Source organism: Chrysemys picta, chromosome 8 (assembly GCF_011386835.1).
Source record: "Chrysemys picta bellii isolate R12L10 chromosome 8, ASM1138683v2, whole genome shotgun sequence".
Taxonomy (NCBI): domain Eukaryota; kingdom Metazoa; phylum Chordata; order Testudines; family Emydidae; genus Chrysemys; species Chrysemys picta.
This window is the reverse complement of record NC_088798.1, coordinates 9,113,860-9,137,528: the sequence shown is the minus strand read 5'-3', so window position 1 is coordinate 9,137,528 and position 23,669 is coordinate 9,113,860. Positions and strand designations below refer to the sequence as shown.

Genomic DNA, 23,669 nt, shown 5'->3' with positions numbered 1-23,669 from the left:
TGTCAGACTCACCTGCTGGGGGCGCATGGGAGCACCTACAAACACACTAAATGAACCCCCTCCCCCCGCTCTCCTGGGGCTGCATCACTGTCATTGTCAGACCCACCTGTGCGGGGGGGGGAGCACACCCAAACACAGACAATGAGCGCCCCCGCGGCTGCATCGCTGTGACTGCTGCATAGTGAGACTCGGCAACACCGGCCCAGCCCCCCCCGCGCAGCGCCTCTGCCGTTAGCAGCCGACCCCGCACCCGCGCGCCTGCAGGGGGCCGAGCGGCCGCGCGAGCACCCGCCGTTGCCTCCTGCTCAGACTCCTCCGCCGGGACGTTGCTGACCCCGTGGCAAGGGAGGGGGGAGGAGTGAGGGACTCCCCTGGCTGTGACGTGTGTTGCCATGGTGACGCCCGGGCAGCGTCTCACTCAGTGTGGAGAGGCTGGGGGACGACAACAAACATGGCGGAGAGGAGCAAGACGGCAGAGCCGGGTCAGTGTCAGCTGCAGTCTCAGGGGGGAAGGAGAGAGGCAGAGACTCCTTACCTGGGGTTAAGGGAGCGGGGCCCTTGCGTGGGGGGAGAGGGGAGACGTCCCTTCAGGTAGGGGTTAGGGGAGGATGCCCGTCACTCGGGGTGCGGGAAAAACCCCGCTTGACTTCGGGAGGGGGGACCCTTTGCCCAGGGAGGGGGGGCAGAGGCCCCTTCAGAGGGGGGAACACCTTTGCACAGGGAATACAGGGGGGAGACCCCTTTACACAGGGGGTTCTGGGGAAAGGCCCCTCACACAGGGAATATAGGGGGGGAGACCCCTTCACACGGGGGTTTTGGGGGAGAGGCCCCTTAGCACACGGAATGCAGGGGAGAGGCCCCTTCACACAGGGGTTTGGGGGGAGAGGCCCCTTCACACAGGGGTTTGGGGGGAGAGGACCTTACACAGGAAATGTAGGGGTGGAGACCCCTTCACACAGGGGGTTTGGGGGAGAGGTCTCTTCACACAGGAAATGTAGGAGGCAGACCCCTTAACACAGGGAATGCAGGGGGAGACCCCTTCACACAGAGGGTTTGTGGGAGAAGCTGCTTCACACATGGGGGTGGAGGGAAAAGCACCTTCACACAGGGAATGTGGGGGGAGACCCCGTCACATAGGGGAATGCGGGATGGGGGAGACCCCTTCACTCAAGAGGGGGGACTAAAAGTCCCCTTCCCATAGGTAATGAGGGTAGATGGAGCATCTTTCTTTCACAGGTGACAAGGTGGTAGTGAGGAGAGTCCCCTCCCATTCACACAGCATCGATGTGCATATGTGTGGGAGGAGGATTCTCCTTTATGGAGGTGGTGGTGGGGAGAGCCTCACTCAGAGAGCAAATGAGATAAGAGGGAGTATCCCCTTCCACCAGGGAACAAGGCAGTGGTAGAATAGTGTGCTTTCTATAGAAGGTGGGGGGAGCATCCCCTTCACACATGGGACAATGATCTACTTGATCCAACATTTGTTGGTTTCTTAATAAATTATATTTTTAATGGGGACATGGGACTGGGATTTAAAACCATATCACATGCTGGAGGTTTGGGGGTTGTTCAGCAGTTGTCCCCTTTCCCAATGCCATTAAGACCAAAGTGCATTGAGTTTGCTGAGTTACAGCATACTGAACACTTTATACTGAGGTAACACAGGTTACCTTTTGGACAAGATCCTAAACAACTGGATTCTGTTCACTCTGCATGGATGCTAATGATTCCACCGTTATGCTTATTGAATGAACAGAGATCTGTGGATGAAACTGAGGTCCTGTCTTTCTTCATGGACATTAAAGGTCCCATGCAGTTTTTGTTTCAAGGTGTAGGCATCTTTCAAGTGTTCTGAGATAGGACTGCTGCCCTTTCCACCATGTGTGAAAATAAACACCTCCGAGACACTTCTTGGAGAGTAAGGGCATTAACCTTGTTGAAGATAAAACCAGGGTAATATCACTCTTTGCAGATATTAAACATCCTATGGCACTTCTCATAAATTTCCCTGATGCCTTTGGCCAAAATTTCCCTTATCCCACAGCACTGTGTTGCATACTGTGCATCTGCTATCCATTTCCACCTAGAAGTGGCTTCATTTTTAGCAGAGCTGCATATAGGCAGGGATGTGATTTTGGTCCCTTTGTTATGAAAAATGGAATATGTGTAAAATGTTGTTTTGCTCTGAAAGCCAGTGTTATGTAGTGCCTCATGTATGCTTTACTTTGCCCTTACAGCATATTGCTTTTCTTCCTAGCATCTGAAAGCACAAATTGAGCCTTTTTGTGAAGTAACTATTGTTATCCCCATTTTACAGATTTGGAAACTGAGGCAAAGGGCTCTTAAGCCACTTTTCCAAGGATCACAGGAACATACAAATTGCCATTCATGACAATCATAACATTGAGCCACCTAATTCAGTATGCTATCTTTTATGGTAGCCAGTATCCGATGCTTCAGAGAAAAGTGTCAAAAACACCACAGTGGACAGTTATGGAACAACCTTTCTTAAAGGCAAATTTCTTCCTAAATCCTGTAATTTAGTGGTTGGCTTATGCCCTAAAGCATGAGAGTTTATACTTATTTTAAGAATGTCCTAACTAATATAAATGTGAATCTTTTCATTTGTCTAGATAAATATCTAGTCCTTTGTTGGATCCTACTAAGCTCTTGGCCTCAATGATATCTTGTGTCAGGCAGTTTTACAGATTAGTCACACAGACAAAAGTATTTCCTTTAATTAGTTTTAAATTTTTACCTTTTAATTTCATTAGGAGTCCTCTTGTTCTTTTATTATGAGAGGATAAGTCAGTTTACTTTTTTATACCATTCTTATTTTTTATATCTGTATCATGTTCCCTCATATTAATCTCTTTAAGTGAAATTGTCTCAGTAGTTTCATTCACTGTTGACACAGAAATCTTTTCATGTGTCTAATCATTTTTGTTGCAGATTTCTGAACCTGCAGTTCAGGGGGGAGGGATAGCTCAGTGGTTTGAGCATTAGCCTGCTAAACCTAGGATTGTGAGTTCAATCCTTGAGGGGGCCATTTGGGGATCTGGGGCAAAATCAGTACATGGTCCTGCTAGTGAAGGCAGGGGGCTGGACTCAATGACCTTTCAAGGTCCCTTCCAGTTCTAGGAGATGGGATACCTCCATTAATTATTATATAACCCTTTCTATATTTCTTCCTTTTTTTTGAGATCATGTGACTAGAACTGAACATAGTATTTCAGAAGAGGGTGTCCCATCGATTTATATTAAGATGTTATATTCAGTATTATTTCTTATCCCATTTTTTACACATCCTAAGACTTCGTTTGCTTTCTTAATCACAGTAGCACATTGAGCAGAGGTTTTCACTTAGATGTGCACAGTGACACTCCGCTCTTTTTCCTGAGTAGTTAAAAGTTAATTTGCAACATGCTAAACATTAATTCTTGCAACATGTGTTACCTTGCATTTGTTGACATTGAATTTTATCTGTTATCACCCGGCCCAGTTTCCTAGCTTTATTAGGTCTTCCTGAAGACTTTCAATCTTCTCTAATCTTAACTAACCGAAATAATTTCATGTCATCTGCAGATTTTGCCACATCACTGTCTACCTCTTTTTTAGATCATTAGCAATGTAAAAAGCACTACCAGTTCTATTACAGGACCTTGAGGAATCCCAGTGCTAAACTTTTGCCATGTTCAAAATTGACCATTTATTCCTATTCTTAGTTTTCTATCTCTTAGTCTTTTTCTAAATCTTGACAAAACTAAGACAGAAATGCTTAGTTTGCTCCTTCTGGAGGACTTTATCAATGTTTTTTGGAAAGTCCAAATAAGTTATGTCAACCAGAAGAATCTGGAATAGAATCTTGTGTACTAAAAATCTCCTGTTTAGACATTTTTCAGTAAGTTAAACATTGATAACAATGGGTAAAATTTTCAATATCACGTATGTCCAATTTTCAATAGTAATTTACTCTACTTAGGGCCAAATTTTCAAAAGTATTTAGGTACCTAAAGATCCTCTTGGGATTTTAAAAAGCACCTAAGCATGTTAGGCACCTAACTGCTTTGATTTCAATAGGAGTTAGGTTCCTAACTTGCTCCGTCACTTAGGCACTTTTGAAAATTTTATCCTAAGTCCAAATACATCAGGTTTTGAAAATGTCCTTCATTTCTTTCCTCTACCCTTAAGATTATTAAGGTGTTTCATTCAATTCCTTCTAGTAATTTATTTTTAGGGAGAGGTAGGGATTTCACCCCTGTTCTATTTCATAGCTATGAATATTCAATATTTTCCACTCCTAGAGAATGCTCTTTTCCTTTTCATCTACTTTGTATTACCCTTTTTTATGTATAGACCTCCATGTGACTTTCCACTGGCAGCAATTCTCAGAATTTCACAAATAAGTCATTGCTATTTCCTCCTTACACAGTTGTGATTTTTTTTTCTAGGTGATTTTTAAGGAAAAGTCAAAGTTTAAATTACTCATACATTTTACAGGGTTCTAAATTAACTGTCCCTGCTCAAGAAAGACAGCACAATAGAGACCTCTGATCAATGTGCAGCTGCAGTCAAAGAAAGCTAACAAACTGTAGGTTGCCTAAGGAATGGGAGGGTGAATAAGACACAGAATACTACAGTGCATTTATATATATCAGTGTTCGGCTTCATCTGGAATAGTGTGTGCAGTCTTGTCATCCCATCTCAAAAATGGATATTGGAGAACTAACAGGGATTCAGAGAAGAGTGATAAGAATGAACAAGGCTAAGGAAAAGCTCTCATATGAAGAGAGAGTGAAAAGACTGGGATTGTTTATTTTAGCAAGGAGACAAATAAGAATTGATAAAAGTATATAAAATAATTAAGGGTGTAAAGAAGGTAGTTGGAGAACTTCTGTTCTCCCTATCTCATAACACAAATGGATGTTCAATAAAATTAAATGTTGGAAATTCAAAATAGATAAAAAGAAATACTTTTTCGCACAAGTAATTAAACTGTGGAACTCATTGCCACATAAAGTTGAGGAGGCTAAGAACTTAACGTGATTCAAAAGAGGATTGGATATTTATATGAATATCAAGAATATCCAGAGTTATAATTAATTATAACAAAAAACTTCTAACGGATATTAAACATCATTGTTCAAGTCTTAAACCAATCTTTACCTATTACAGATCAGATTGAGATCTATTGTGAGGGGCAGATTATCACACATCTGCCTACTGTGGTTTATTCATCTTCCTCTGAAGCCTCTGGTATTGGCCTCTGTCAAAGATAAAATTCTGGACTAGGTGGACATCTGGTCTGATTCTGTGTAGCAATTCCTATGTTCTTATGTTGATTAAAGTGTGTCTGTACTCTGAAAAGTGATTGTAAAAATGGCATCTCAATAGATCTGTTTCTTGTGTATTTTTAGACTTATGTACTGATTTTAGCCGCAACATTTAGATTTTATTGCTTTGAACTTTTGTTAGTCCTGCAGACCAAAACAGAGCTCTGGGAGAAGAAGGTAGATTCTATTCTTTCTTGTATTTCATCAACAGAATTGTTAATACATTTCATTCAGTTAGACCTGTGCGATCCTAACTGAAGGCTGTAAAGTTGCATGGTGTCATCAAAAACATAATTTGAAGACAGTGGGGTTGAAAAGGTGAAATTGTAGTCATAATTTGGCCTGCAGCATCTTTATTATAGTATTGGTGATGATCCATGAGAAGGAAGAAATTCAGTTCGACTCTCATAACCTAAATGGAGTTTGCAGGCCTGATAGAAAAGAAACCAACAATGCATCTTTTAACTTGCAAATTGAGCACATTTGTTGTGGAAATTATTGAGAGACAACAAATACTGAACTACATTTTTCTAGTCTATTTTCATAGCGGAGCCACACTTAAAGGACGTGGGAAGTATGTTATTATCTGCAGTTTTTCCTTTATACAACAAAACAGAAGCAAAATAATTTTTTAACATCACATGCAACTGTTTACATTTATAAGTTTACTTGCAATATCACATGTGACCCTCCGACTTTCCTATATTTTTTGTCTCAAATCGACTTGAAATTCTCCTTTTTATTTGCTCTCATATCAATACCCCTGATTGTTTCTCCCAATTGTAAATTAGCAGCTGAAGTAGTGGGGAAAAAGTGGTGGTACTTTTCCACTGATGTGGCAAATCCTTCTCTTCATCCCTCTCTCCTCCCATCTTTTTCCTCTGTTTCTCTCCCTTTTTATCTTTCTTTCTCTTTAATTTCTGTTCTCTATTAACATTTACTTTCTCTTTCAACTGTTTGCTCTTTAATCTCCTTTGTGCTAATTTCACTTTTATATGTGTCTCCCCCATTCCTTTTTTTGTTAGTGCTTATCCCTTCTTTTTGCCACACCCTTTGTAAAGAGCTTTGCAGAAGTAGTTGACTAGGGTTATTCACTTTCCTTTTGCATCAAGCTGCAATCCTTTCTCTAGGACTAATTTCTGCTTGCAGTTGGCTCTGAGCTTCACATACCAAGTCCTAGTCAGTTTCCCTCTGCAAGTTCTTAGTGCCAATTTTTATGAAGTATCCACGAATATTTCATGCTTCCATATTTGGGTGCCGGCCATGAGACCTACGAGTCTCAAGCTGGGGACCCAAAATTAGAGGTAATTTAGTTAAACTTCACATATGGAGTCTACTGCAAAATGAAAGTGATTAGGACTAGTTGGTTTCCTTTCAGAACTGCTCAGTTTGACTTCCTGCTTTTCTGCTAAGCTCACTTTGATGTCTGATATCTTTTTAAAGGACACTGGATAGAAGAAGATGCCCAACTTGGTTGAACGTTCTTTCAGACTGAGGTTCAAGTTATCTCTCCAATTCTGTAGCAAAGAGACAACCTTACTAACATATCTAGGGAATATTTAGGCGTAGGTGGATGAGACCACTAAATCCCTTTAATTAAACCACATACAGACAGGATTTTGAACCACTAACCTACCTTCTATTGGCATGTGGCATGCAGAAATACTTGAATGATCATCCTACTTGACTGGTAAACAGAAAATAAAAATTCAGTGAATGAATTTAAATTTGCAGAAATGGAATCAGGCTGCAGTTTCACTAGTTACCTCATTCTTCCCAGGTTGCCCTCTTTCTTTCAGGAGCTGTATTTTCCTCAGAAGACTTGCAGCTCTTTCCAAAGGCCTGGGAGAGAGTGACTAGCATGATCAAAGTATGCCGGTTATCCTCCTAATCTTTTAAGAGTCTTCTGTCTGGGACAGTTGTATCTGAATCAGTATTGCTACTTCTAATATGTATTTGTTCTATATTTGTTAGTCATTTTGGGGTTATTAATATTGTGGCCTGCTGATGTTACATTTGGGCCACTGTCCTTTTAATTATAGTAAAAGGAGGGAAGGCAGGTACTCCCATGGCTGGAGAAAAAAAAATTACAGTTGAACCTTTTGGTCCAGCTTCCAACAATAAACATGTTCTTCACTGAATGTGTGTATTTTATTGATCACTTTATTGCAGTTTCAATTGTATATATAATATTCTTTATTTCTTGTCCTATACTGGTGTGTGGTGTTGCACTACACTGTCTCCTGTCTCCCTTTGCTTCTGTCCTCCTTCCCTCCAGCTCCTGTCCCTCTTTCTATTCTTCATCACCTCTCAGAGCTCCTGCCCTTCCCCTGTTTGCACCGGCCTCTGCACAGGCAGCCTTAATGCTGGTATTTCCTAACTTTGGAGTGCTTGACTTTGCAACCTAAACATTCTTTTACCACAGTTTTTTTTTAAATGTAATTTTATTATTTATATCACTGTTGAGTCTAGAGATCTCAATCAGAATTCAAGCTTTATTGTGCCTGTTGCTGTACAAACACATAAAAAGATGCATATTCTGCTCTTACAGTTGAGGGCACTGATCCTGCAACCATTTATGAAAATGCCTAACTTTAAGCATGACAAGGTGGCTAATCTTTTATTAGACCAATTTCTGTTGGTGAGAGATACAAGCTTTTGAGCTTACAAAGAGCTTTTCTTCAGGTCTGGGACACGTACTCAGTGTCACAGCTAAATACAAAGTGGAACAGATTGTTTAGCATAAGTAGTTAACACATATTTCAAGAGACTATTCAAGGTGAAGTGACCCATTAACACCCCTCCAGTCATAGGGCCATCATGAACAGACTACCCATATATCCCGCAAGAACTTGCTTCAATACAGAAATAAACCCCCCTCTGACTACACACCCTTATTTGTTACCTACCACCTGACAGTGGAACCCAGATGGGATATTATTAAACAATTACAACCCATGCTTCTTGGGGACTACGACCTGAAGGAAATCTTTCCTGAACCCCTCTTTATGATGCAGTCCCACCAGTCAAGTCAATGCTTGTTTCTTGGGCCCAGAACTGGCGCTCTGCCATCTGCAGCTGCTCTGTAAATGCTGCCAACAACTTTGAATTGTTTCTTTCTATGGCCCACAGCAATCCCACTTCCAAGGAATCGCCATGTTCTCTGCAGCTCCTCTGGCAGCTCTGCAAATATGGCAGGATCAGGCGCTGATGCTTGCAACGCTCATCACAGTAGTGCACAGCTGTGCAGGATTCATGCTTCTGACACAGATGGTAGACACCAAAGAGGAACGCATGGGTTTGTGGGGATTTTTTAAAATAGGCACGAAACATTATGGAATGCAGATGAAATTATGGGATGAAGAACACTGCATTATGGGACGTTGAAATCATATTCCCAGTCATCCCTGCACAGCTTGTTTGGTCCCATGAGGCACTGCAGAACCTTTCCAAACACCTTGTGCTAAATAATGGTGAGTTGCACAGTGGGAGAGCTACCCACAGTGCACTGCTTTCTCTATTGATGCAAGCGCCGCCGACACAAGGGGCGTAGTATGGACACGCAAAAGCAATTTAATTACTGCGCTGGCTGTATGCTGATGTAATTTAGGTCATCATGCAGGGGACTGGACTAGAAGACCTCTTGAGTTCCCTTCCAGTTCTACACTTCTGTGATTCTGTGACATAATTCTGTAGTGTAGATCTGGCCCCAGATCTGAAGAAGAGCTCTGTGTAAGCTTGAAAGCTTGTCTCTCTCACCAACAGAAGTTGGTCCAATAAAAGAGATTATCTCACCTATCTTGTCTCGAATACTCTGGGACCAACATGGCTATAACAACACTGCTTATAACTTTAAGCATGTGAGTAGTCCCATTAAGTTCAGTGGGAATACTCACATGAGTAAAGTTACTCATATGCATATGTATTTGCATGATTGGGCCCTATTCAAAAACAAGTGCTATCTAAATGTGAAAGGAGGGGGATACAGTCAAATACATTTTTATATATACAAACTATGTGTATTTTAATTTTTTTCATTAATTTTTTAACAAAATATTATAAATCAAGTATTGTATCAGCTGTCCCTATCTGCTCCTTTACCCTGGCATCATAAATTGGCTAATTTCTTTTAGATATTGTGGCAGATTTTGGGAAGAGGGATTTGAAGGAGGAGGTCTGACTTATTAAATGTAGTCTAACTTTTATTATTAATTAAATAGTTTAACTATTATTAAATACTCCATATATTTTTATTTGCAATAACCGATAACATAAAATTACCATCTTATGAAATTAAATTTTAAATCTATATTTGAGATACCTAACATGTTATCGTTTTTACTTGTAGTCAGTAATAATGTTTTACAGTCATTTGAACTGTAGATCTCTCAGTACTTTTCCTTTGTGCATCTCTACATTGATGTTAGTTTGATTTGTTTTCTGTACAGTAATAATATTTCACTTTTGTCTCAAACCCCTGTAAATACTATAACTTCAATTTGGCCACTTGCTTAGTTAAGATATTGCTGAATCTGTTTCCTGTTCGTAAGAAGTATTTTCTATAGTTCAATCTGTTATTTCAGTGTTAATGCAAAAGTGTTAATAATATATACTAAATCACTTTGCTAAGATTTTATTTTCTTGGAACTTATCAAAATCTCAAACAGTTGTTTGTTGTTTAGCTCTTCTGTTCTGCAATCCTTTGAGATATTTGTGGGTAAAAATGAAAAAAAAAATCAGTCTTATGATATGGAGCAATATGCTCTTATAAAGCATTGGTTAAATAATAAAGGGTGATGTCAGCTATATACATGTAAACTGGTCAAGTATCAAAGGGGGACAATGCATAGAGAGGCAATTTCTTTACACCTTCTAATTATTGCTTTGTGGAACAGGCAATTCTAGAGAACAGAAGTAGAGAAGCTATTCTCAGCTTAGTCTTAAGTAACTCACAGGAATGCTTCAAGACTTAGCTAAAATTGAACCATAATTAATAGTGTAATTAATTTCAACATCCATGCTGAGGAAATCATTCCAAAAGTAGTGCTAAACTTCAGAAATGATTTTTTTTAAATGAAGAAACTAGTCAAAAAGACTCCAAACTCGAAAGTGAGAAAATTAAAAATTTCAGACACAGCATGAAGTCTAGTTAAGCATACTGTAATTGAATCTTGGAAGGCATGTATGCCTCTAAACAAAAATGAAGTAGGAAGGCAAGGAAAATATAAATTAAAAAAAAACACAGTAAGGTTAAGGTTCAAGAAACAAAATAGAAAATCAAAATCCTGACCATGTGGCTATAGAAAGGGGCAGGTAAACATCCAAGATGGGAATTTGAAGAGCAAGTAGCCATTGACATTCAAAGAATAATTTGAGTACATCAGAAACAGGAGAGCAACAAGAGAATGAGTGGGTCCACCAGACTACCTGGGATATAAGATGGCTAAGAACATTAAAGACACTATGCATGATTTCTTTGCATCAGTCGTCACCACAAGGGACGCAGGGAAAATACCTAATGCAGACCTACTTTTTTCAAGTAATAAAGTGGAGGAATTGCCAGGCTGTTAGGGAAACTACACAGTCATAGCCAGTGGAGAAATATTGGGTCAGTTGCTCGTGGAGATTTAGTGCTGCTGTTAGGTAAGACATAGGATGCCAGTGGCTCTTAAGAAAGCTGCTGTGCATGAAACTGTTGCTTAAGAAACCAACACTTGACACGGATAATCTGACTAACTATTGTACAATATCTAATCTTCCATTTGTATATCAGATAAAGAAGACTATGGCAAAAAATCGAGCACAATACTTAGAAGTTTCAGATCTCCTTGATCATTGTCAAGTTGGGTACTGTCTTGTGTGTGTGGTATAGAACCAACATCTGGCAAATGATCTATCTATTTAGTTGGTTACATGACTCATTACAGAGAACACCTCATAGTCACTAATGGATTTTAATCTCACAATACCATGTGAGGTAGGTAGTTATTACTCTCATTTTCCAGATGAGGAATTTAGGCACAGAGTAGATTAAGTAATTTGCCCAAGACACACAGGAAGTCTGTGGCTGAGCCAGAAATCAAACCAAAATCTCTTGATTCCCATTCCACCAGACTATTCATCCTATCTGTCTGTTGCCAAGAGGAGATCAGTAATGGATAAAAATCAGGTGTCTATGCTGATACGATATGATCTATTAGCTGCTTTTAAATTCATTGATTTGTTGTTGACTTAGCTGAAAACCCTAGTAGGAGTAGACTGATTGCCCTTCAGAAGGTCCCAGAGAGTAGTTTAAGGAAGTTTGCTTTTCTGTCCCAAGGTTGTCTTAGGTGGGCTCTGCAGCGGTCCACTTGTCTTTCTTGTTCAATGTGTATATGGAGCTATTAGGAGAGCTAGTAAGGAGGCATGGAATATTGTATTTTCAGTATGCCGATGATCCCAGTCTTTCTATTTTTTCCCCCGCTTGACTTAGCCAAGGCTGTCAAATATCTTACTCAATATTTGGTATCAATTGGGACAAGGATAGATGAGGGCTAGTAGGTTGGAAATAAGCCTCGGCCTTTCAAGCAGGCTCACGTAAGCCTAGCTCCTTTTTGTTTCTTCTACATTCTCTTTGATGACCACTCTCATCATCCTTCCTGTCCCCCTCCCCACAAGGGGCACAGAAGGTGCAGCAGAATGGGAACCTCAGTCCACGAGGGCCACAAAGTCTGACCTAGGCCTGCAGTGTCCACAAAGCCTCACCCTATCACATGAGCCTAAGGCCCATGACCAAAATCCCAAGTCTTTTATGTCTGGGAACCATTCATTTTATTCTTTTAACCACACTGGAAACCATCTACAGGAGGTGCCAGCAACTAGCTTGGTCGCTTCGTCCCAACCGACCCACATTGCCTGGTATCACACAATTCCTATCCAATCCATTCCCTCACAGCCAGTAGCCATATGTCAGCTCCTTCATCTGACAAATATATGCCATCATGTCTGAAAACTTCCAGCTGATTGTAATGGGTGTCCCTATGCTGTATCACTGAATTCCCTATGTCCAGGAATATCTTGGTGAGCTCTCTATTCACTTTCTTTCTAGCCTTGACAACACAGGCTGGATCTGTAGCTCCCCACCAGACCTGCTTTGTGAGCCTTTCTGACTATCCTAGCCTCACCTCCCGCCATGATTATCTAATAAAGCTAACATTAAGTTAACTCTTAAGTTAACTCCTGTACAACCCCTGAGCTCATTCTTCCCGAGGTGAATAACCAGGACATGAGGTGGGTGTGCATTGCTTGTCAACGAGTCCTGGGAATTGGTCAGCCACATTTGTGGCTTACCCCAAAAGAAGAATTTAACAATGCACTACCCAAGGAATTTTATTAGAAAAATAAAAGGATCTGCTTTCTCATAACCTTTGTAGAAATGGTAATCTTTATAGAAAAATGAAAAAGGAGCAAAGGATAATATTTTCCTCTTTGCCTGCACATCATACAACAAACTTTTTCAAAGTCATACCAGTAGGCATTTTGTTATATTCTTCCTAAGTAGTCTAAAAGCCTTTCCAGAAATCAGAACTGTCATTATCATCTTTGCTAAAATTTTGGAAGAAAAAGTTCCCTGAGCCAATAACTCCTTCTTACATGGTTGTTTTCTATACTAGATTTTAGAATGATAATTTTTACTACCATGGGGGTGGGGTGGGGTGGGGGGAGGGAAATAGCAGATTAGCTGTCTGAAAGTTTAGATGTGTAGATAAATCCTATGAAGAGATGTGTGCAGACTTGGCAAGAATCTCCTTTCTTCATTGGTTAGGTGTTAATGGTCTCTCTTTTGGTCAGATTAATTCATTGCATAGTCACTCATTTACTTTTATCCTTCAAATGAGGGGATGTAGTCTGAGATTTCACTTGGGTTGCAATATGCCAGATGTTCAGTCTGACAAAGAGAACCATCTTACTGTGGCTATCATGTGGCATAAAGGGTTATCGATACCTTTGCCTGAATTTCCCTCTTGGGCTAGAACTAGATTAGCATATGTTACTTTGCCTAAATCTGTCCTCAGTCTGGTCCCAAATGTTACAAATTGTTTGTATATTCAAGGACCGTAGATTCTGAAGGTGGTTTTAAAGAATTTGAGTTGAGACTAGTGATAACTTCATTTTTATGGAGGTATAAGAATGAAGTCTCTCATCAGCCACATAATTTAGCCAGAGTCTATTGCAGAGGTGGGCAAACTTTTTGGCCCAAAGGCCACATCTGGGTATAGAAATTGTATGGCGGGCCATGAATGCTCACAAAATTGAGGTTGGGGTGTGGAAGGTGGTGAGGACTCTGGCTGGGGATGCGGGCTCTGGAGTGGGGCCAGAAATGAGGAGTTCAGGATGCAAGAGGGGGCTCTGGGCTGGAGTGAGGGCTCCGCCTGGGAGTGCAGCCTCAAACAGCTCCCAGAAGCAACGGCATGTCCCCTCTCCAGCTCCTATGCGGAGGCGTGGCCGGGCGGCTGTGCTGCGTGCTGCCCTTTCCGCAGGTGCCACCCCTGCAGCTCCCATTGACCATGGTTCCCGGCCAATGGGAGCTGCGGGAGCAGAGCTTGGGGCAGAGCCAGCATGCGGAGCAGATCCCCCTGGCTGCCCCTACATGTAGGAGCCAGAGCAGGGACATGCCACTGCTTCCGAGAGCTGTGCGGAGCGGCCCCCGACCCTGCTCCCTGGCTGGAGTGCTAGAGTGTCGGAGCGGGGCAACCCCTATACCCCACTCCCCAGCAGGAGCTCGAGGGCCGGATTAAAATGGCTGGCGGGCCAGATGTGGCCCATGGGCCGTAGTTCACCCACGCCTGGTCTTTCTCTGAAAAAAAGCAGGATCTTTCTAAGTTTCTGTAGGTAGCTTTTACAGGAAGATCACCTAATATAGTGATTTTATACAGACGCAGAATACTCTCTGGATTTAAATGTACCGATACATTGGAACACCCCAATTTTGCCTTTGCTTTTTCAAAACTCTTATTGCAGGTTTAATAATAATTAAGGAACACCTACTTCTTATATAGTGCTTTTCATCAGTAGATATGAAAGTGCTTTATGAAAGAATTACATATAATTATCTCTAGTTTACAAGTGAAGAAACTGAGGCACAGAGAGGTGAAATGACTTACCCAAGCTCATCCAGCAGGCCAATGGCAGAGCTGGCAACAGAACCCTGGCCTACTGAGTCCTGGTCTAGTGCTCTATCTGCTCAGTCACACTGCCTCCCAACATGTGAGTGGCGCAACTCAGATGGCACACATGTTTTTGATCTAGTTCATTCTAAATTGAGCCTGCACCCTAACTACAACTGCAAGGATTTTAGAAATCTGCATCACACTGCTCTGACAACGTTGTCACCCTTACATTTCAGATGGTGCTGGGGGCTGGCTTTACAATAGCAGTTTCCATCCTGTTTATATTTTATAAGTATAAAATGATCTTGCATCCTGCTTCTTTCAGACTCTCATTAGATTGTTCTGATCACACAAAAGTATATTTGTTGTTCCTGCTGTTGTACTGCATGCCTACTTATATATAGGTAAATTCTTACAATTTTGAGACAGACTCTTGAAAGTCAGCCTTTTGGGTAAACTGCAAAAGCAGACTAGTTGAGGAAACAATATATTGTGAAGATTGCACATCTCAGATTGGTCTGATAAATTCTTGCTCTGCCTGATTTTAGAAATAGGAAATGCTGGGAATATGGGCATGGCAAGTAAATATGGGCATGTGAGTGTACTGCCACGTACTTACCCTAACTCTTTCATGTCCTGGGAATTGCAGCTTTAATAGCATTTCTTTCATTTTCTTCAGATCACAGTGGCTACAAATTCACTATATTTCAAAACAACATTGCTTCCTATAACATTGTATCTTTAAGTTTCTACATGCAAAAACCTAGTTGCACCATAAACAGTCATCCAGGAGAGAGTTATTTTTCTTTCTTTTTCCTTCTCCCAACATTTTGTGAAGCCAGTAGAACTGGAATTCTAGTTCCTGGCTACATCTGGCTAGGCTGCAGAATTATTACAATGTCCTTTTGCCATGCTGAACTGGTATCACCAGTAGTAATTCCTCCTGTCTGGCAGTGTTTCTGTAAACTACATATTTTTACAGTACATCTTTTATTTTAAGAATCCAAAGAAAGGGAGAGCCTAACTAGGTAAGAGGTATAAATTTGTTGGAATCACCTGTGTTTCTGCACACACAGCATAGGATACTGCTAGAAGTGCCCAGAAAAATCCAGAAGGGCTCAGTAGCTTTCTTATAGCCAGAGAAGAAAGCCATAATTATAGACAGATAGTTCTGCATGTCTTAATCATCATCAATCCAAGAGCTGAGCAAATCAGTCTTCAGGTGGAGAAATGTTATTTATAGGAGCTACTGAAACCTGCCAATGGACTTGGCTGAATGACTATAATGCAAAGTCAGAAGTGAGTCTGCTGTCATGGTTGGGTGTCAAAATCATTACATTTTGTCTATTGGTGTTATTCCAAACCTTACCTATTAGGGAAGCCATTAATTAAAATTATATAAAATTATATATGTACGACTACCATGCATTTTAGGGATTTTGGGGGAGAATTGGGTTTGACTCAGTAATCTGAACTCAGTCCGTTTCTGGAGCAGTTTCACCCAAAACAGAGTATTCAGCTTGGTCAAGACCAATCTTAACAGACACAAGCAAGACTAGTGTAATGAGATATACTCTCTACTGAAACTGCAGTGAACTTGCTTATTACCATGAAATCTGTGGAGGACACTGTAGAGTTACATATTTGACCTTGCAGAACAAATAGAGCTAGAATGTAGCCTATTTTCTGCTCAGCACAGTGTAGAAACACATCAGATATTTAGCAGCAACAGATCTGTTTTGCTGGTGAGACAAAGCTGCAATAAGTAGTAAAAAAATGCCCTAATTTGTGTTCTAAAATTAGGATGGGATAGGATGATGAGCTAAGGAGACTGCCTCTGGTAGCTGTAATATTTGGAAGGGGACCCCTCCAGTGTTCAGCAATGTGATTTATCATTACCTCCTCTTCTCATCTCCACCTTTGATTGCCTATCTTGCTTTTGTGTCCAGAATTCTGGCTGCTAAAAGTGATGCAGCTTCTTTTGGCAAATTCATCACCCTCTTTTTTATATATATGCTTAGACTTACAGTGATGCACCCATGCTTATCATCTACCTAATGTAGCATGAGCATAGCCCCTAGCTGCTAACTCCATGAAGTCTGAAATTTGTCACAGCTGGAAATGGGTTATTGTTTACACTATTCAGAGATTAGCTATATTTGTTGAAGAGGCAACTTTCTCTGGAAACTTCAATTTTTAGAAAATAGAATAAATTGTTATATCTCCATGTGAATTTGGTAGCTTTTAACTCTAGCAGATTCAGTATGCAGTGGTGTTGTAGCTGTTTTGGTCCCAGGATATTAGAGAGAAAGTGGGTGAGGTAATATCTATTACATGAAGAAGAGCTCTATGTAAGTTTGAAAACTTGTCTCTCTCACCAACGAAGTTGATCCAATAAAAGATATTCCTAACCCACCTTGTCTCTCTAACAGATCCTGTGATTTCAGCCTTCATCTTTCTTAATAAACAGGCCATGGTTTTATTATCACAACTCGGAGAGAGGCAAACAGGCTCTGTGTCAGTTTCCAACTTTCTCCTTCCATCTGCTGACCTTTTTCTTATGGCTGATGTAGATGTAGAGGAACAACTGTAATTTTGCATTCAGATGGTTAAAGCAGATAATTGCATCAAGAGTAGCGGAGCGTATTGCTGTGATGCCTCCTGTGTATTTGTGAATTGGGCATTGAGTTGTTTTATGGTTCCATAGTCTGTTCTGGGTGACCACAGTTGCCCACTGGAGAGTCTAATTTTCCAATTGTGCAGCAAGTATCCCTTTTATTTTATTTTTAGCTGTGGATTATCGATCTTGAGGAAAATAATATCAACAGTGCTACTGCATTCTATAGAGTATAGTAAGTAAACCATGTACATATACTAATTTTATATACACACAAAAAGGGTTTGAATGCCTCAGAATGTTTATGGGCAGTAATTAATTCTAAAAAAATGCCCTTTAAAAATTGTAAATACAAATAAATTCTGTTAAGAAATAATAGTATGCAACATTTCATTTAGAAACATTAATCTTTGTTTTTTGAGTGATGGTAATGGAAAAATAGATTTAAGTTTTATTTTTTCCCTCTGCTCCCTTAATATCCCTTAAAGAGAATAAAATTTCTTTCCTAGCTAGGAACTTATATGCCAAGTGTTAGCGTGGATCTCTCTCTATATATTATATAGGATTTATAAACCCTGAAAATATGGGCTTATAATGGAAAGCCTGACAGACTCTTTAACTGTGGTGTCACTAATATATTGCTATAATTTGTAACATCAGCTAAGGTGTTTTGGCTCAAGAGGTGGAATACATTTTTGTATGTAAAGGTCAATTTTAATTAATAAGCTGTTTTCATCATCCAGGGCCAATATGAATTGCTTGTAACATTTGTGTGAAATAGTTTTCAATATAAAAATAAAACAAACTGAGCTTTATGTCACATTTATCATCCCCATAACCCATTTAAATGTCAAAAAATCAGAGCAGACCAAAAGTCTATTTCTAGAAGCCTCAGCAGGCCTATTTATCAGAGTGATATAAGATATTATCATCACATTATTTCATCATGTGCCTTCTTCATTTAAATATATTCTTATTTATTTTAGTTTTTTCTGATGTAAAAATAGTTTTTCTGTTAAAGATTTGTTATCTAAACAGTACTAAAAAAAGAGGCACCAATGTCAGAAGAGTGAATAGATAATTATAAAGTTTAGATACCATTTATTTCTTTCATTAGAAAATAAGATAAACACTGCCTTGTTTTCTTTTGCCCTAAATTCTTCAAATTAAAAATACCACTGTGTTCTCCTGCCACTGTGTTTGGGAACAAACATCTTACATGCTTCAACATATTTCAGAGAGAGTAATTTAACTGGGTGCACAAGTATTGAATTACATCAAAAAAGTCCTTAACAAAAAAACCTGTTTATAGAAATATAAGTATAAAGAGAATCCCTCCCCACTCTGATTTTTTAAGAAAGAGTATAAAACAATGGTGCATCCTTCATATTCATGTGTTTATTTTAATATTCAATTTTTCCTTTTTGTTTTTTAAAGACAAAACCAAGGAAATCAAATGCAAAAACCTCTGGTAATAATATGTTATGGCTAAGCATTAAAATGCACAAAAGTCAGAAAATTCACTTACAGTTCTCACAGCAGCCATTGTTAAGTCTACTTATAGTATTTTGTATAATTTTATATGCTGTTTAAAATTAGTTTTATTACTGTGATATAATATAACACTTTATACAAAATACAAAAGGTTTTTTCTTTTTTGAATAATGATGCAATATTTAAGGAAGTAAGAAAAGAAACAAAAGAGAGAGAAAGAAGATGGGGAAATAAATAACAGGTCAGAATAAAGTAGAGGAGAGGGGAAGCTGATGAACCAGGTTTTGTCAGATGTGGTGTGCCGAGTCTTCATTTATTCACTTTAATTTAAGGTTTCACGTGCCACTAATACATTTTTACGTTTTTTAGAAGGTCTCTCTCTCTATAAGTCTATATATTATATAACCAAACTATTGTTGTATGTAAAGTAACCAAGGTTTTCAAAATGTTTAAGAAGCTTCATTTAAAATTAAATTAAAATGCTGATCTTACGCCGCCAGCCCGCTCAGCCCACTGCCGGACGGGGGTTCTGTTCACCTAGGCCGGCAACGGGCTGAGCGGGGACTGTGGCCGGGACCCTGGCTGGCAAGGGGCCGGCAGCCAGAACCCCAGACCGGCAGCCAGAACCCCAGACCGGCAGCAGGCTGAGTGGGGCCGGTGGCCAGGACCCCAGACCGGTAGTGGGCCTGCTGCCAGCCTGGGGTTCTGTCCGCTGGTTCCTGCCAGCCGGGGTCCCGGCTGCCGGCCCCGCTCAGCCCGCTGCCGGTCTGGGGTCCCAGCCCTGCCCACACAGAGTGGGTACCTACCTTCTCCCTGGTTCTAGCCCATTCTCTTCATCTCTCTCTGCACTGAGCTGAGGGTGGGGGTACACTGAGTACAGGGCTGGGGGTGAAGGAGCAGGTTGGGGTGCAGGGTCTGGCCAGGAGCTAGAATGAGGGAGGGGACTCGGGGTTGAGGCAGGAGGTTTGGGTGTGAAGCGCTAACCTGGGAAGCTCCCATTTGGTGTGAGGGGTACAGGTGGGAATGTGTGTGTGGGGGTGCGGGAGTTCCCGTTTGGTGCTCAGGGTGGGGGTGGAGATGTGGGGGGTGCAGGAGTCAGGGCTGGGGGTGTGCAGGAGTCAGGGCAGGGGGCTGGGAGTGTGTGAGGAGGGTGCAGGATTCAGGGCAGAGGGCTGGGGGCGTGTGAGGAGGGTGTCAGAGTCAGGGCTGGGGTTGTGGGGGGTTCAGGGGTCAGGGCAAAGGGCTGGGTGTGTGTGAGGGGGATGCAGGGGTCAGGGCACGGGCCTGGGTGGCGTGGAGGAGTGCAGGGCTCAGGGCTGGGGGTGTGGGGGTGCAGGGGTCAGGGCAGAGGGCTGGGTGTGTGTGGGGGGTGCAGGGGTCAAGGCAGAGGGCTGTGTGTGTGTGAGGAGGGTGCAGGGGTCAGGGCAGGGGCTTAGGGGATGTGGGGTGGGGGTGCAGGACTCAGGGAAGAGGGCTAGGGGTGTGTGGGGGGGGTGCAGGGGTCAGGGCAGAGGGCTGGGATTGTGGGGGGATGCAGGGGTCAGAGGGTTGGGGGTGTGGGCTAGGCTCAAGGCAGGGGGCTGGAGGGGATATGCCCTGATTCCACCCCCTTCCCCACGGCCACGGCCCCACCTCCTCCCTGGAGCAGCAAGCGTGCTGCTCCACTTCTCCTCCTCCCCCTCGCAAGGGCCATCAGCTGTTCAGCGGCAGGGAGGGAGAGGAGGCGGGGCAGGAACACAGCATGCGCAGGGAAGAGGTGAAGGAGGGGGGAGCCAACAGGACCAAACTTCTGCCCCCGCAGGAGAGAGTGGTGGGCAGGGGGTGGAGAAGAGCGGGTCGGGCCGGGCAGGATTTTTAATGGCACGCTGCTGCCTGCGGGGGTCCCGGCCACCAGCCACGCTCACTGCTGGCCTGGGTGAAGGGAACCCCAGCCCGGCAGCGGACTGAGCGGGGCCGGCGGCCAAGACCCCGGCAGGCAGCAGCGTGCCATTAAAAATCATCTCGTGTGCCGTCTTTGGCATGCGTGCCGCAGGTTGCCGACCCCTGATCTATATAAACAAGATTTAGGAAAAAAACTCCTGTCTATATGGGAACAAAGAGGATTTCACAATATCATCAATACATTTGTTAACCAGACCTTTAATATAGCTGGTATGTCAAAAACTTAACTACAGATGAAGTATATGTAGTTCAGTGCAAAAAACAAAATCAAATGTACTCAGGGAGTTGGACTGCCTTAAGAGCTTTGGCAACTGACTCCCCCAATACACAATAATAAGAGTTTGGAGTGTTCATCAAGGCAACGGGAACAATGTAAGAAAGGATATGTAACATCAGTCCCATACCCATAAACAAAATGAAAAAGCACTTTCTTCCTAAAGGAGGAAATTTCCTGATAGGAGAGGTGACAAACTGATTACAAGGAAACATAGCTACAGTTTCTGTACTGCCGTTTTGGGGGGCGAGGAGGGGGGGAGAAAGGAAAGAGAGAAGCTTTTGGCCCTTGATAGGTTGTCAATGGTTTTACTTCCAAAGCCAAGCCGATACACTTGTGTCAGGGTAGAATGCCATAACTTGTGCAGATATGCTACATGGAGGAATATTTAGGTATAACCAGAAACTCGGTACAGAAGCTTAGAAAACAACCAATTATAGTAAATTATTCTCTGGTGCCTTTCCCAGTTACTGTCACAAGCAGTAGTTTTTCCTCATCACGTTGATGCAGATAACAGCTGATGTTAACCATGATTAATAAAGAAGAACCATTGAGAAATAGTTGCTTGAATAAGGTGCCCATAATATACTGATACTCATACAGAAGCATATGTAACTTTAGCGCCTTCTTGGCCAAGATGGAGTCTGCTCTGCAGGCAGCTCTGGCCAAGTGAAAGTGTGCGCAGGAATGCATCAGGAAAAATTCCTTCCACCCCAGAGGCACCTGTTTCAACCCCCCCAGAGTGAGCACACCCACCCATCGGAAAAGTACAATGGATATAAGAAAGGGAAATATTTATTTACAGAGGGATGAGAGGAGAAAAGCAACAAGGGGAAATATAGGGGGAGCAGTAAAACAGGGTTGCATCCAAACCAAGGCCCCATAGGCACAGTGGTAGCACAGTCTGAAAGGGCAGACACCAAGCAATGTGTCTGCGCACAGAGTTCAGGAGTCCTGAGTAAAGTTCCGGGCCAGTGGTGAGTCTTGGGTACTTTTGGTTGTCTTCGGCGCCAGTAAACTTTTCCCAACAAATCCCTCCGGTGCCCTCTTCTGCTGCCAGGACCGACGGGCCCAGTACTCACAGCCCCATGCAGCTCTGGGCAGCAGTGATACTGGGTCCAGCTTTGGCCAGTTCTTCTCGGGCAGTTTCTCCCTGGCACAGTGCTGCTCCTGGCTCCTGTCCTGGGGTGTCCCCGATCTGCTGCCCTGTCCTTCCCAGGCTTCAGGCAGGTTTTCTGCTGCTTTACTTTGTGAGGTCCTGCTTGCTGCAGCCCTTCTCTCCGGAGCTCCAGCGCTACACCTTTGAGTTTCCCTCTTTTCTCTCACTGCTTCCCCCCCAGGAAAAAGATTTAAAGGGGCCATGCTCTCTAAACCCCAAAGGGGTTACACATATTTGAAGAATATTCAGTTGTATGTGCAACAGAAGGTGTCAAACTTGGTATGCATTCTCCAACATTTCAAAATCCACTGGCGATCAAGCTGGTCTATCTGGATCATTATATGTCTAAGGCTTGAAGCCATCCTATACTTTCAGTCTGGCAAGGTATCAGGAGGCAGATTTAATATTTTTACTGCAAAGTATATTTCTAATTTGAGCAAACAATGCCACTTGTTCCAGACATCAGGGTAAAAAGAGATATCAACGCCCTGAAAGGACCCTTTGCATCCCTTACAGGCTTTGCACAGGATTGATTTTCTGTCCTGGTATTGCATCAATTTTACTATTATGAGTTTCAGTCTGTCACCATTAGGAAGGCTGAGTATCGGAGCTTAATCTGCCCTTTCAGTTTCCAAAGTAAAGTCTCTCAGGAAGGGTCCAGAGAACTCTCGAAATAAGGAGGGGTGTCATGCATGGGGCTTCAGTTCCCTTTGGCTTTCCAATGACTTGCAGGTTAGACCTACCGACCCTATTATCCAGAACCTTCAGTTTATCAGCAATCCAGGACTGTTTGACCCATAGCTGTCTGAACCTCAGCATTCTCCTCTTCCTGGATCCCAGAGCTAGTACCCTAGGTCTCTACCTCCAATAGGCAGATTTCAGATATATCTTACATACTTTTCAACTCATACTGGTTGTAAATGTGAATGTACTAATTTAATGTGTGTGGGATTACATGTGTAAATTTAACACCAATATGATTTAGTTATGCTCCCTTGGAAAAAAATAATTATCTAAAATATGTTCATTTTGGATATTAATGTTGCATTCATGTATTTTTCTGCAAAGAATATATTGGGCCAAAATCAGCTCTCAATAAAATTTGTAGCATCCCCATTGCAATCAGTCGGGTTGTACTGAGGTAACCTCATAGTGCCAACTTTGAGAATTCAAAAATCATGAGTCAGGCCTAAAAAAAAATTATGAGATTGCCTTAAAAATCATGGGTCATGAGAGTCTCACCTAATCACATGAATCCAGGATCTGGGGCTTTAAGAAAAAGTTGAATATCATGAGATTTGCAATAAAATCATTAGAGTTGGCAACATTGTAATTGAGAGTAAAATTTAGCCCGCTGTATCACATATATTGTAATGAACCTGTAGGCATTTTACTGGACATTGTGCTACCAATGCAACCTCCACCCAGTGAAGGTCTCCATAATCACAACAACGTTGGAAAGGGCATTGTTGTCAGAGGGAACCATAAGGAAATTAGACACTGCATTATAGCATGGATATTTGTGAATGTTCTGCAAACGGCTGGTGGAGGGTAGGGTCAGTGTAGGGATAGGCCTGAACCAGACACAGGTTCTGGACAAAAGATTTAACTCAGGCCAAGACATCTGCAAGCCACTGTATGATTGCCTTTAAGAGAAGGGTGGCCTGGAGTGAGTATCTCTGGCACTAAGCCTAAGGAGCCC

The 23,669-nt window shown here is 42.0% G+C and overlaps 1 protein-coding gene across 1 annotated transcript in view; it reads left to right on the top strand.

Moving 5' to 3' along the window:
• The first annotated feature begins 243 nt into the window (after positions 1 to 243).
• AGBL4 (AGBL carboxypeptidase 4) overlaps positions 244 to 23,669 on the top strand; it is a 1,392,624-nt gene continuing 1,369,198 nt past the window's right edge. The window contains exon 1 of the mRNA XM_005284894.5: positions 244 to 482. Coding sequence (XP_005284951.2) covers positions 452 to 482 — 31 coding nt within the window. The 5' untranslated portion in view covers positions 244 to 451. The remainder of the gene's footprint in view (positions 483 to 23,669) is intronic.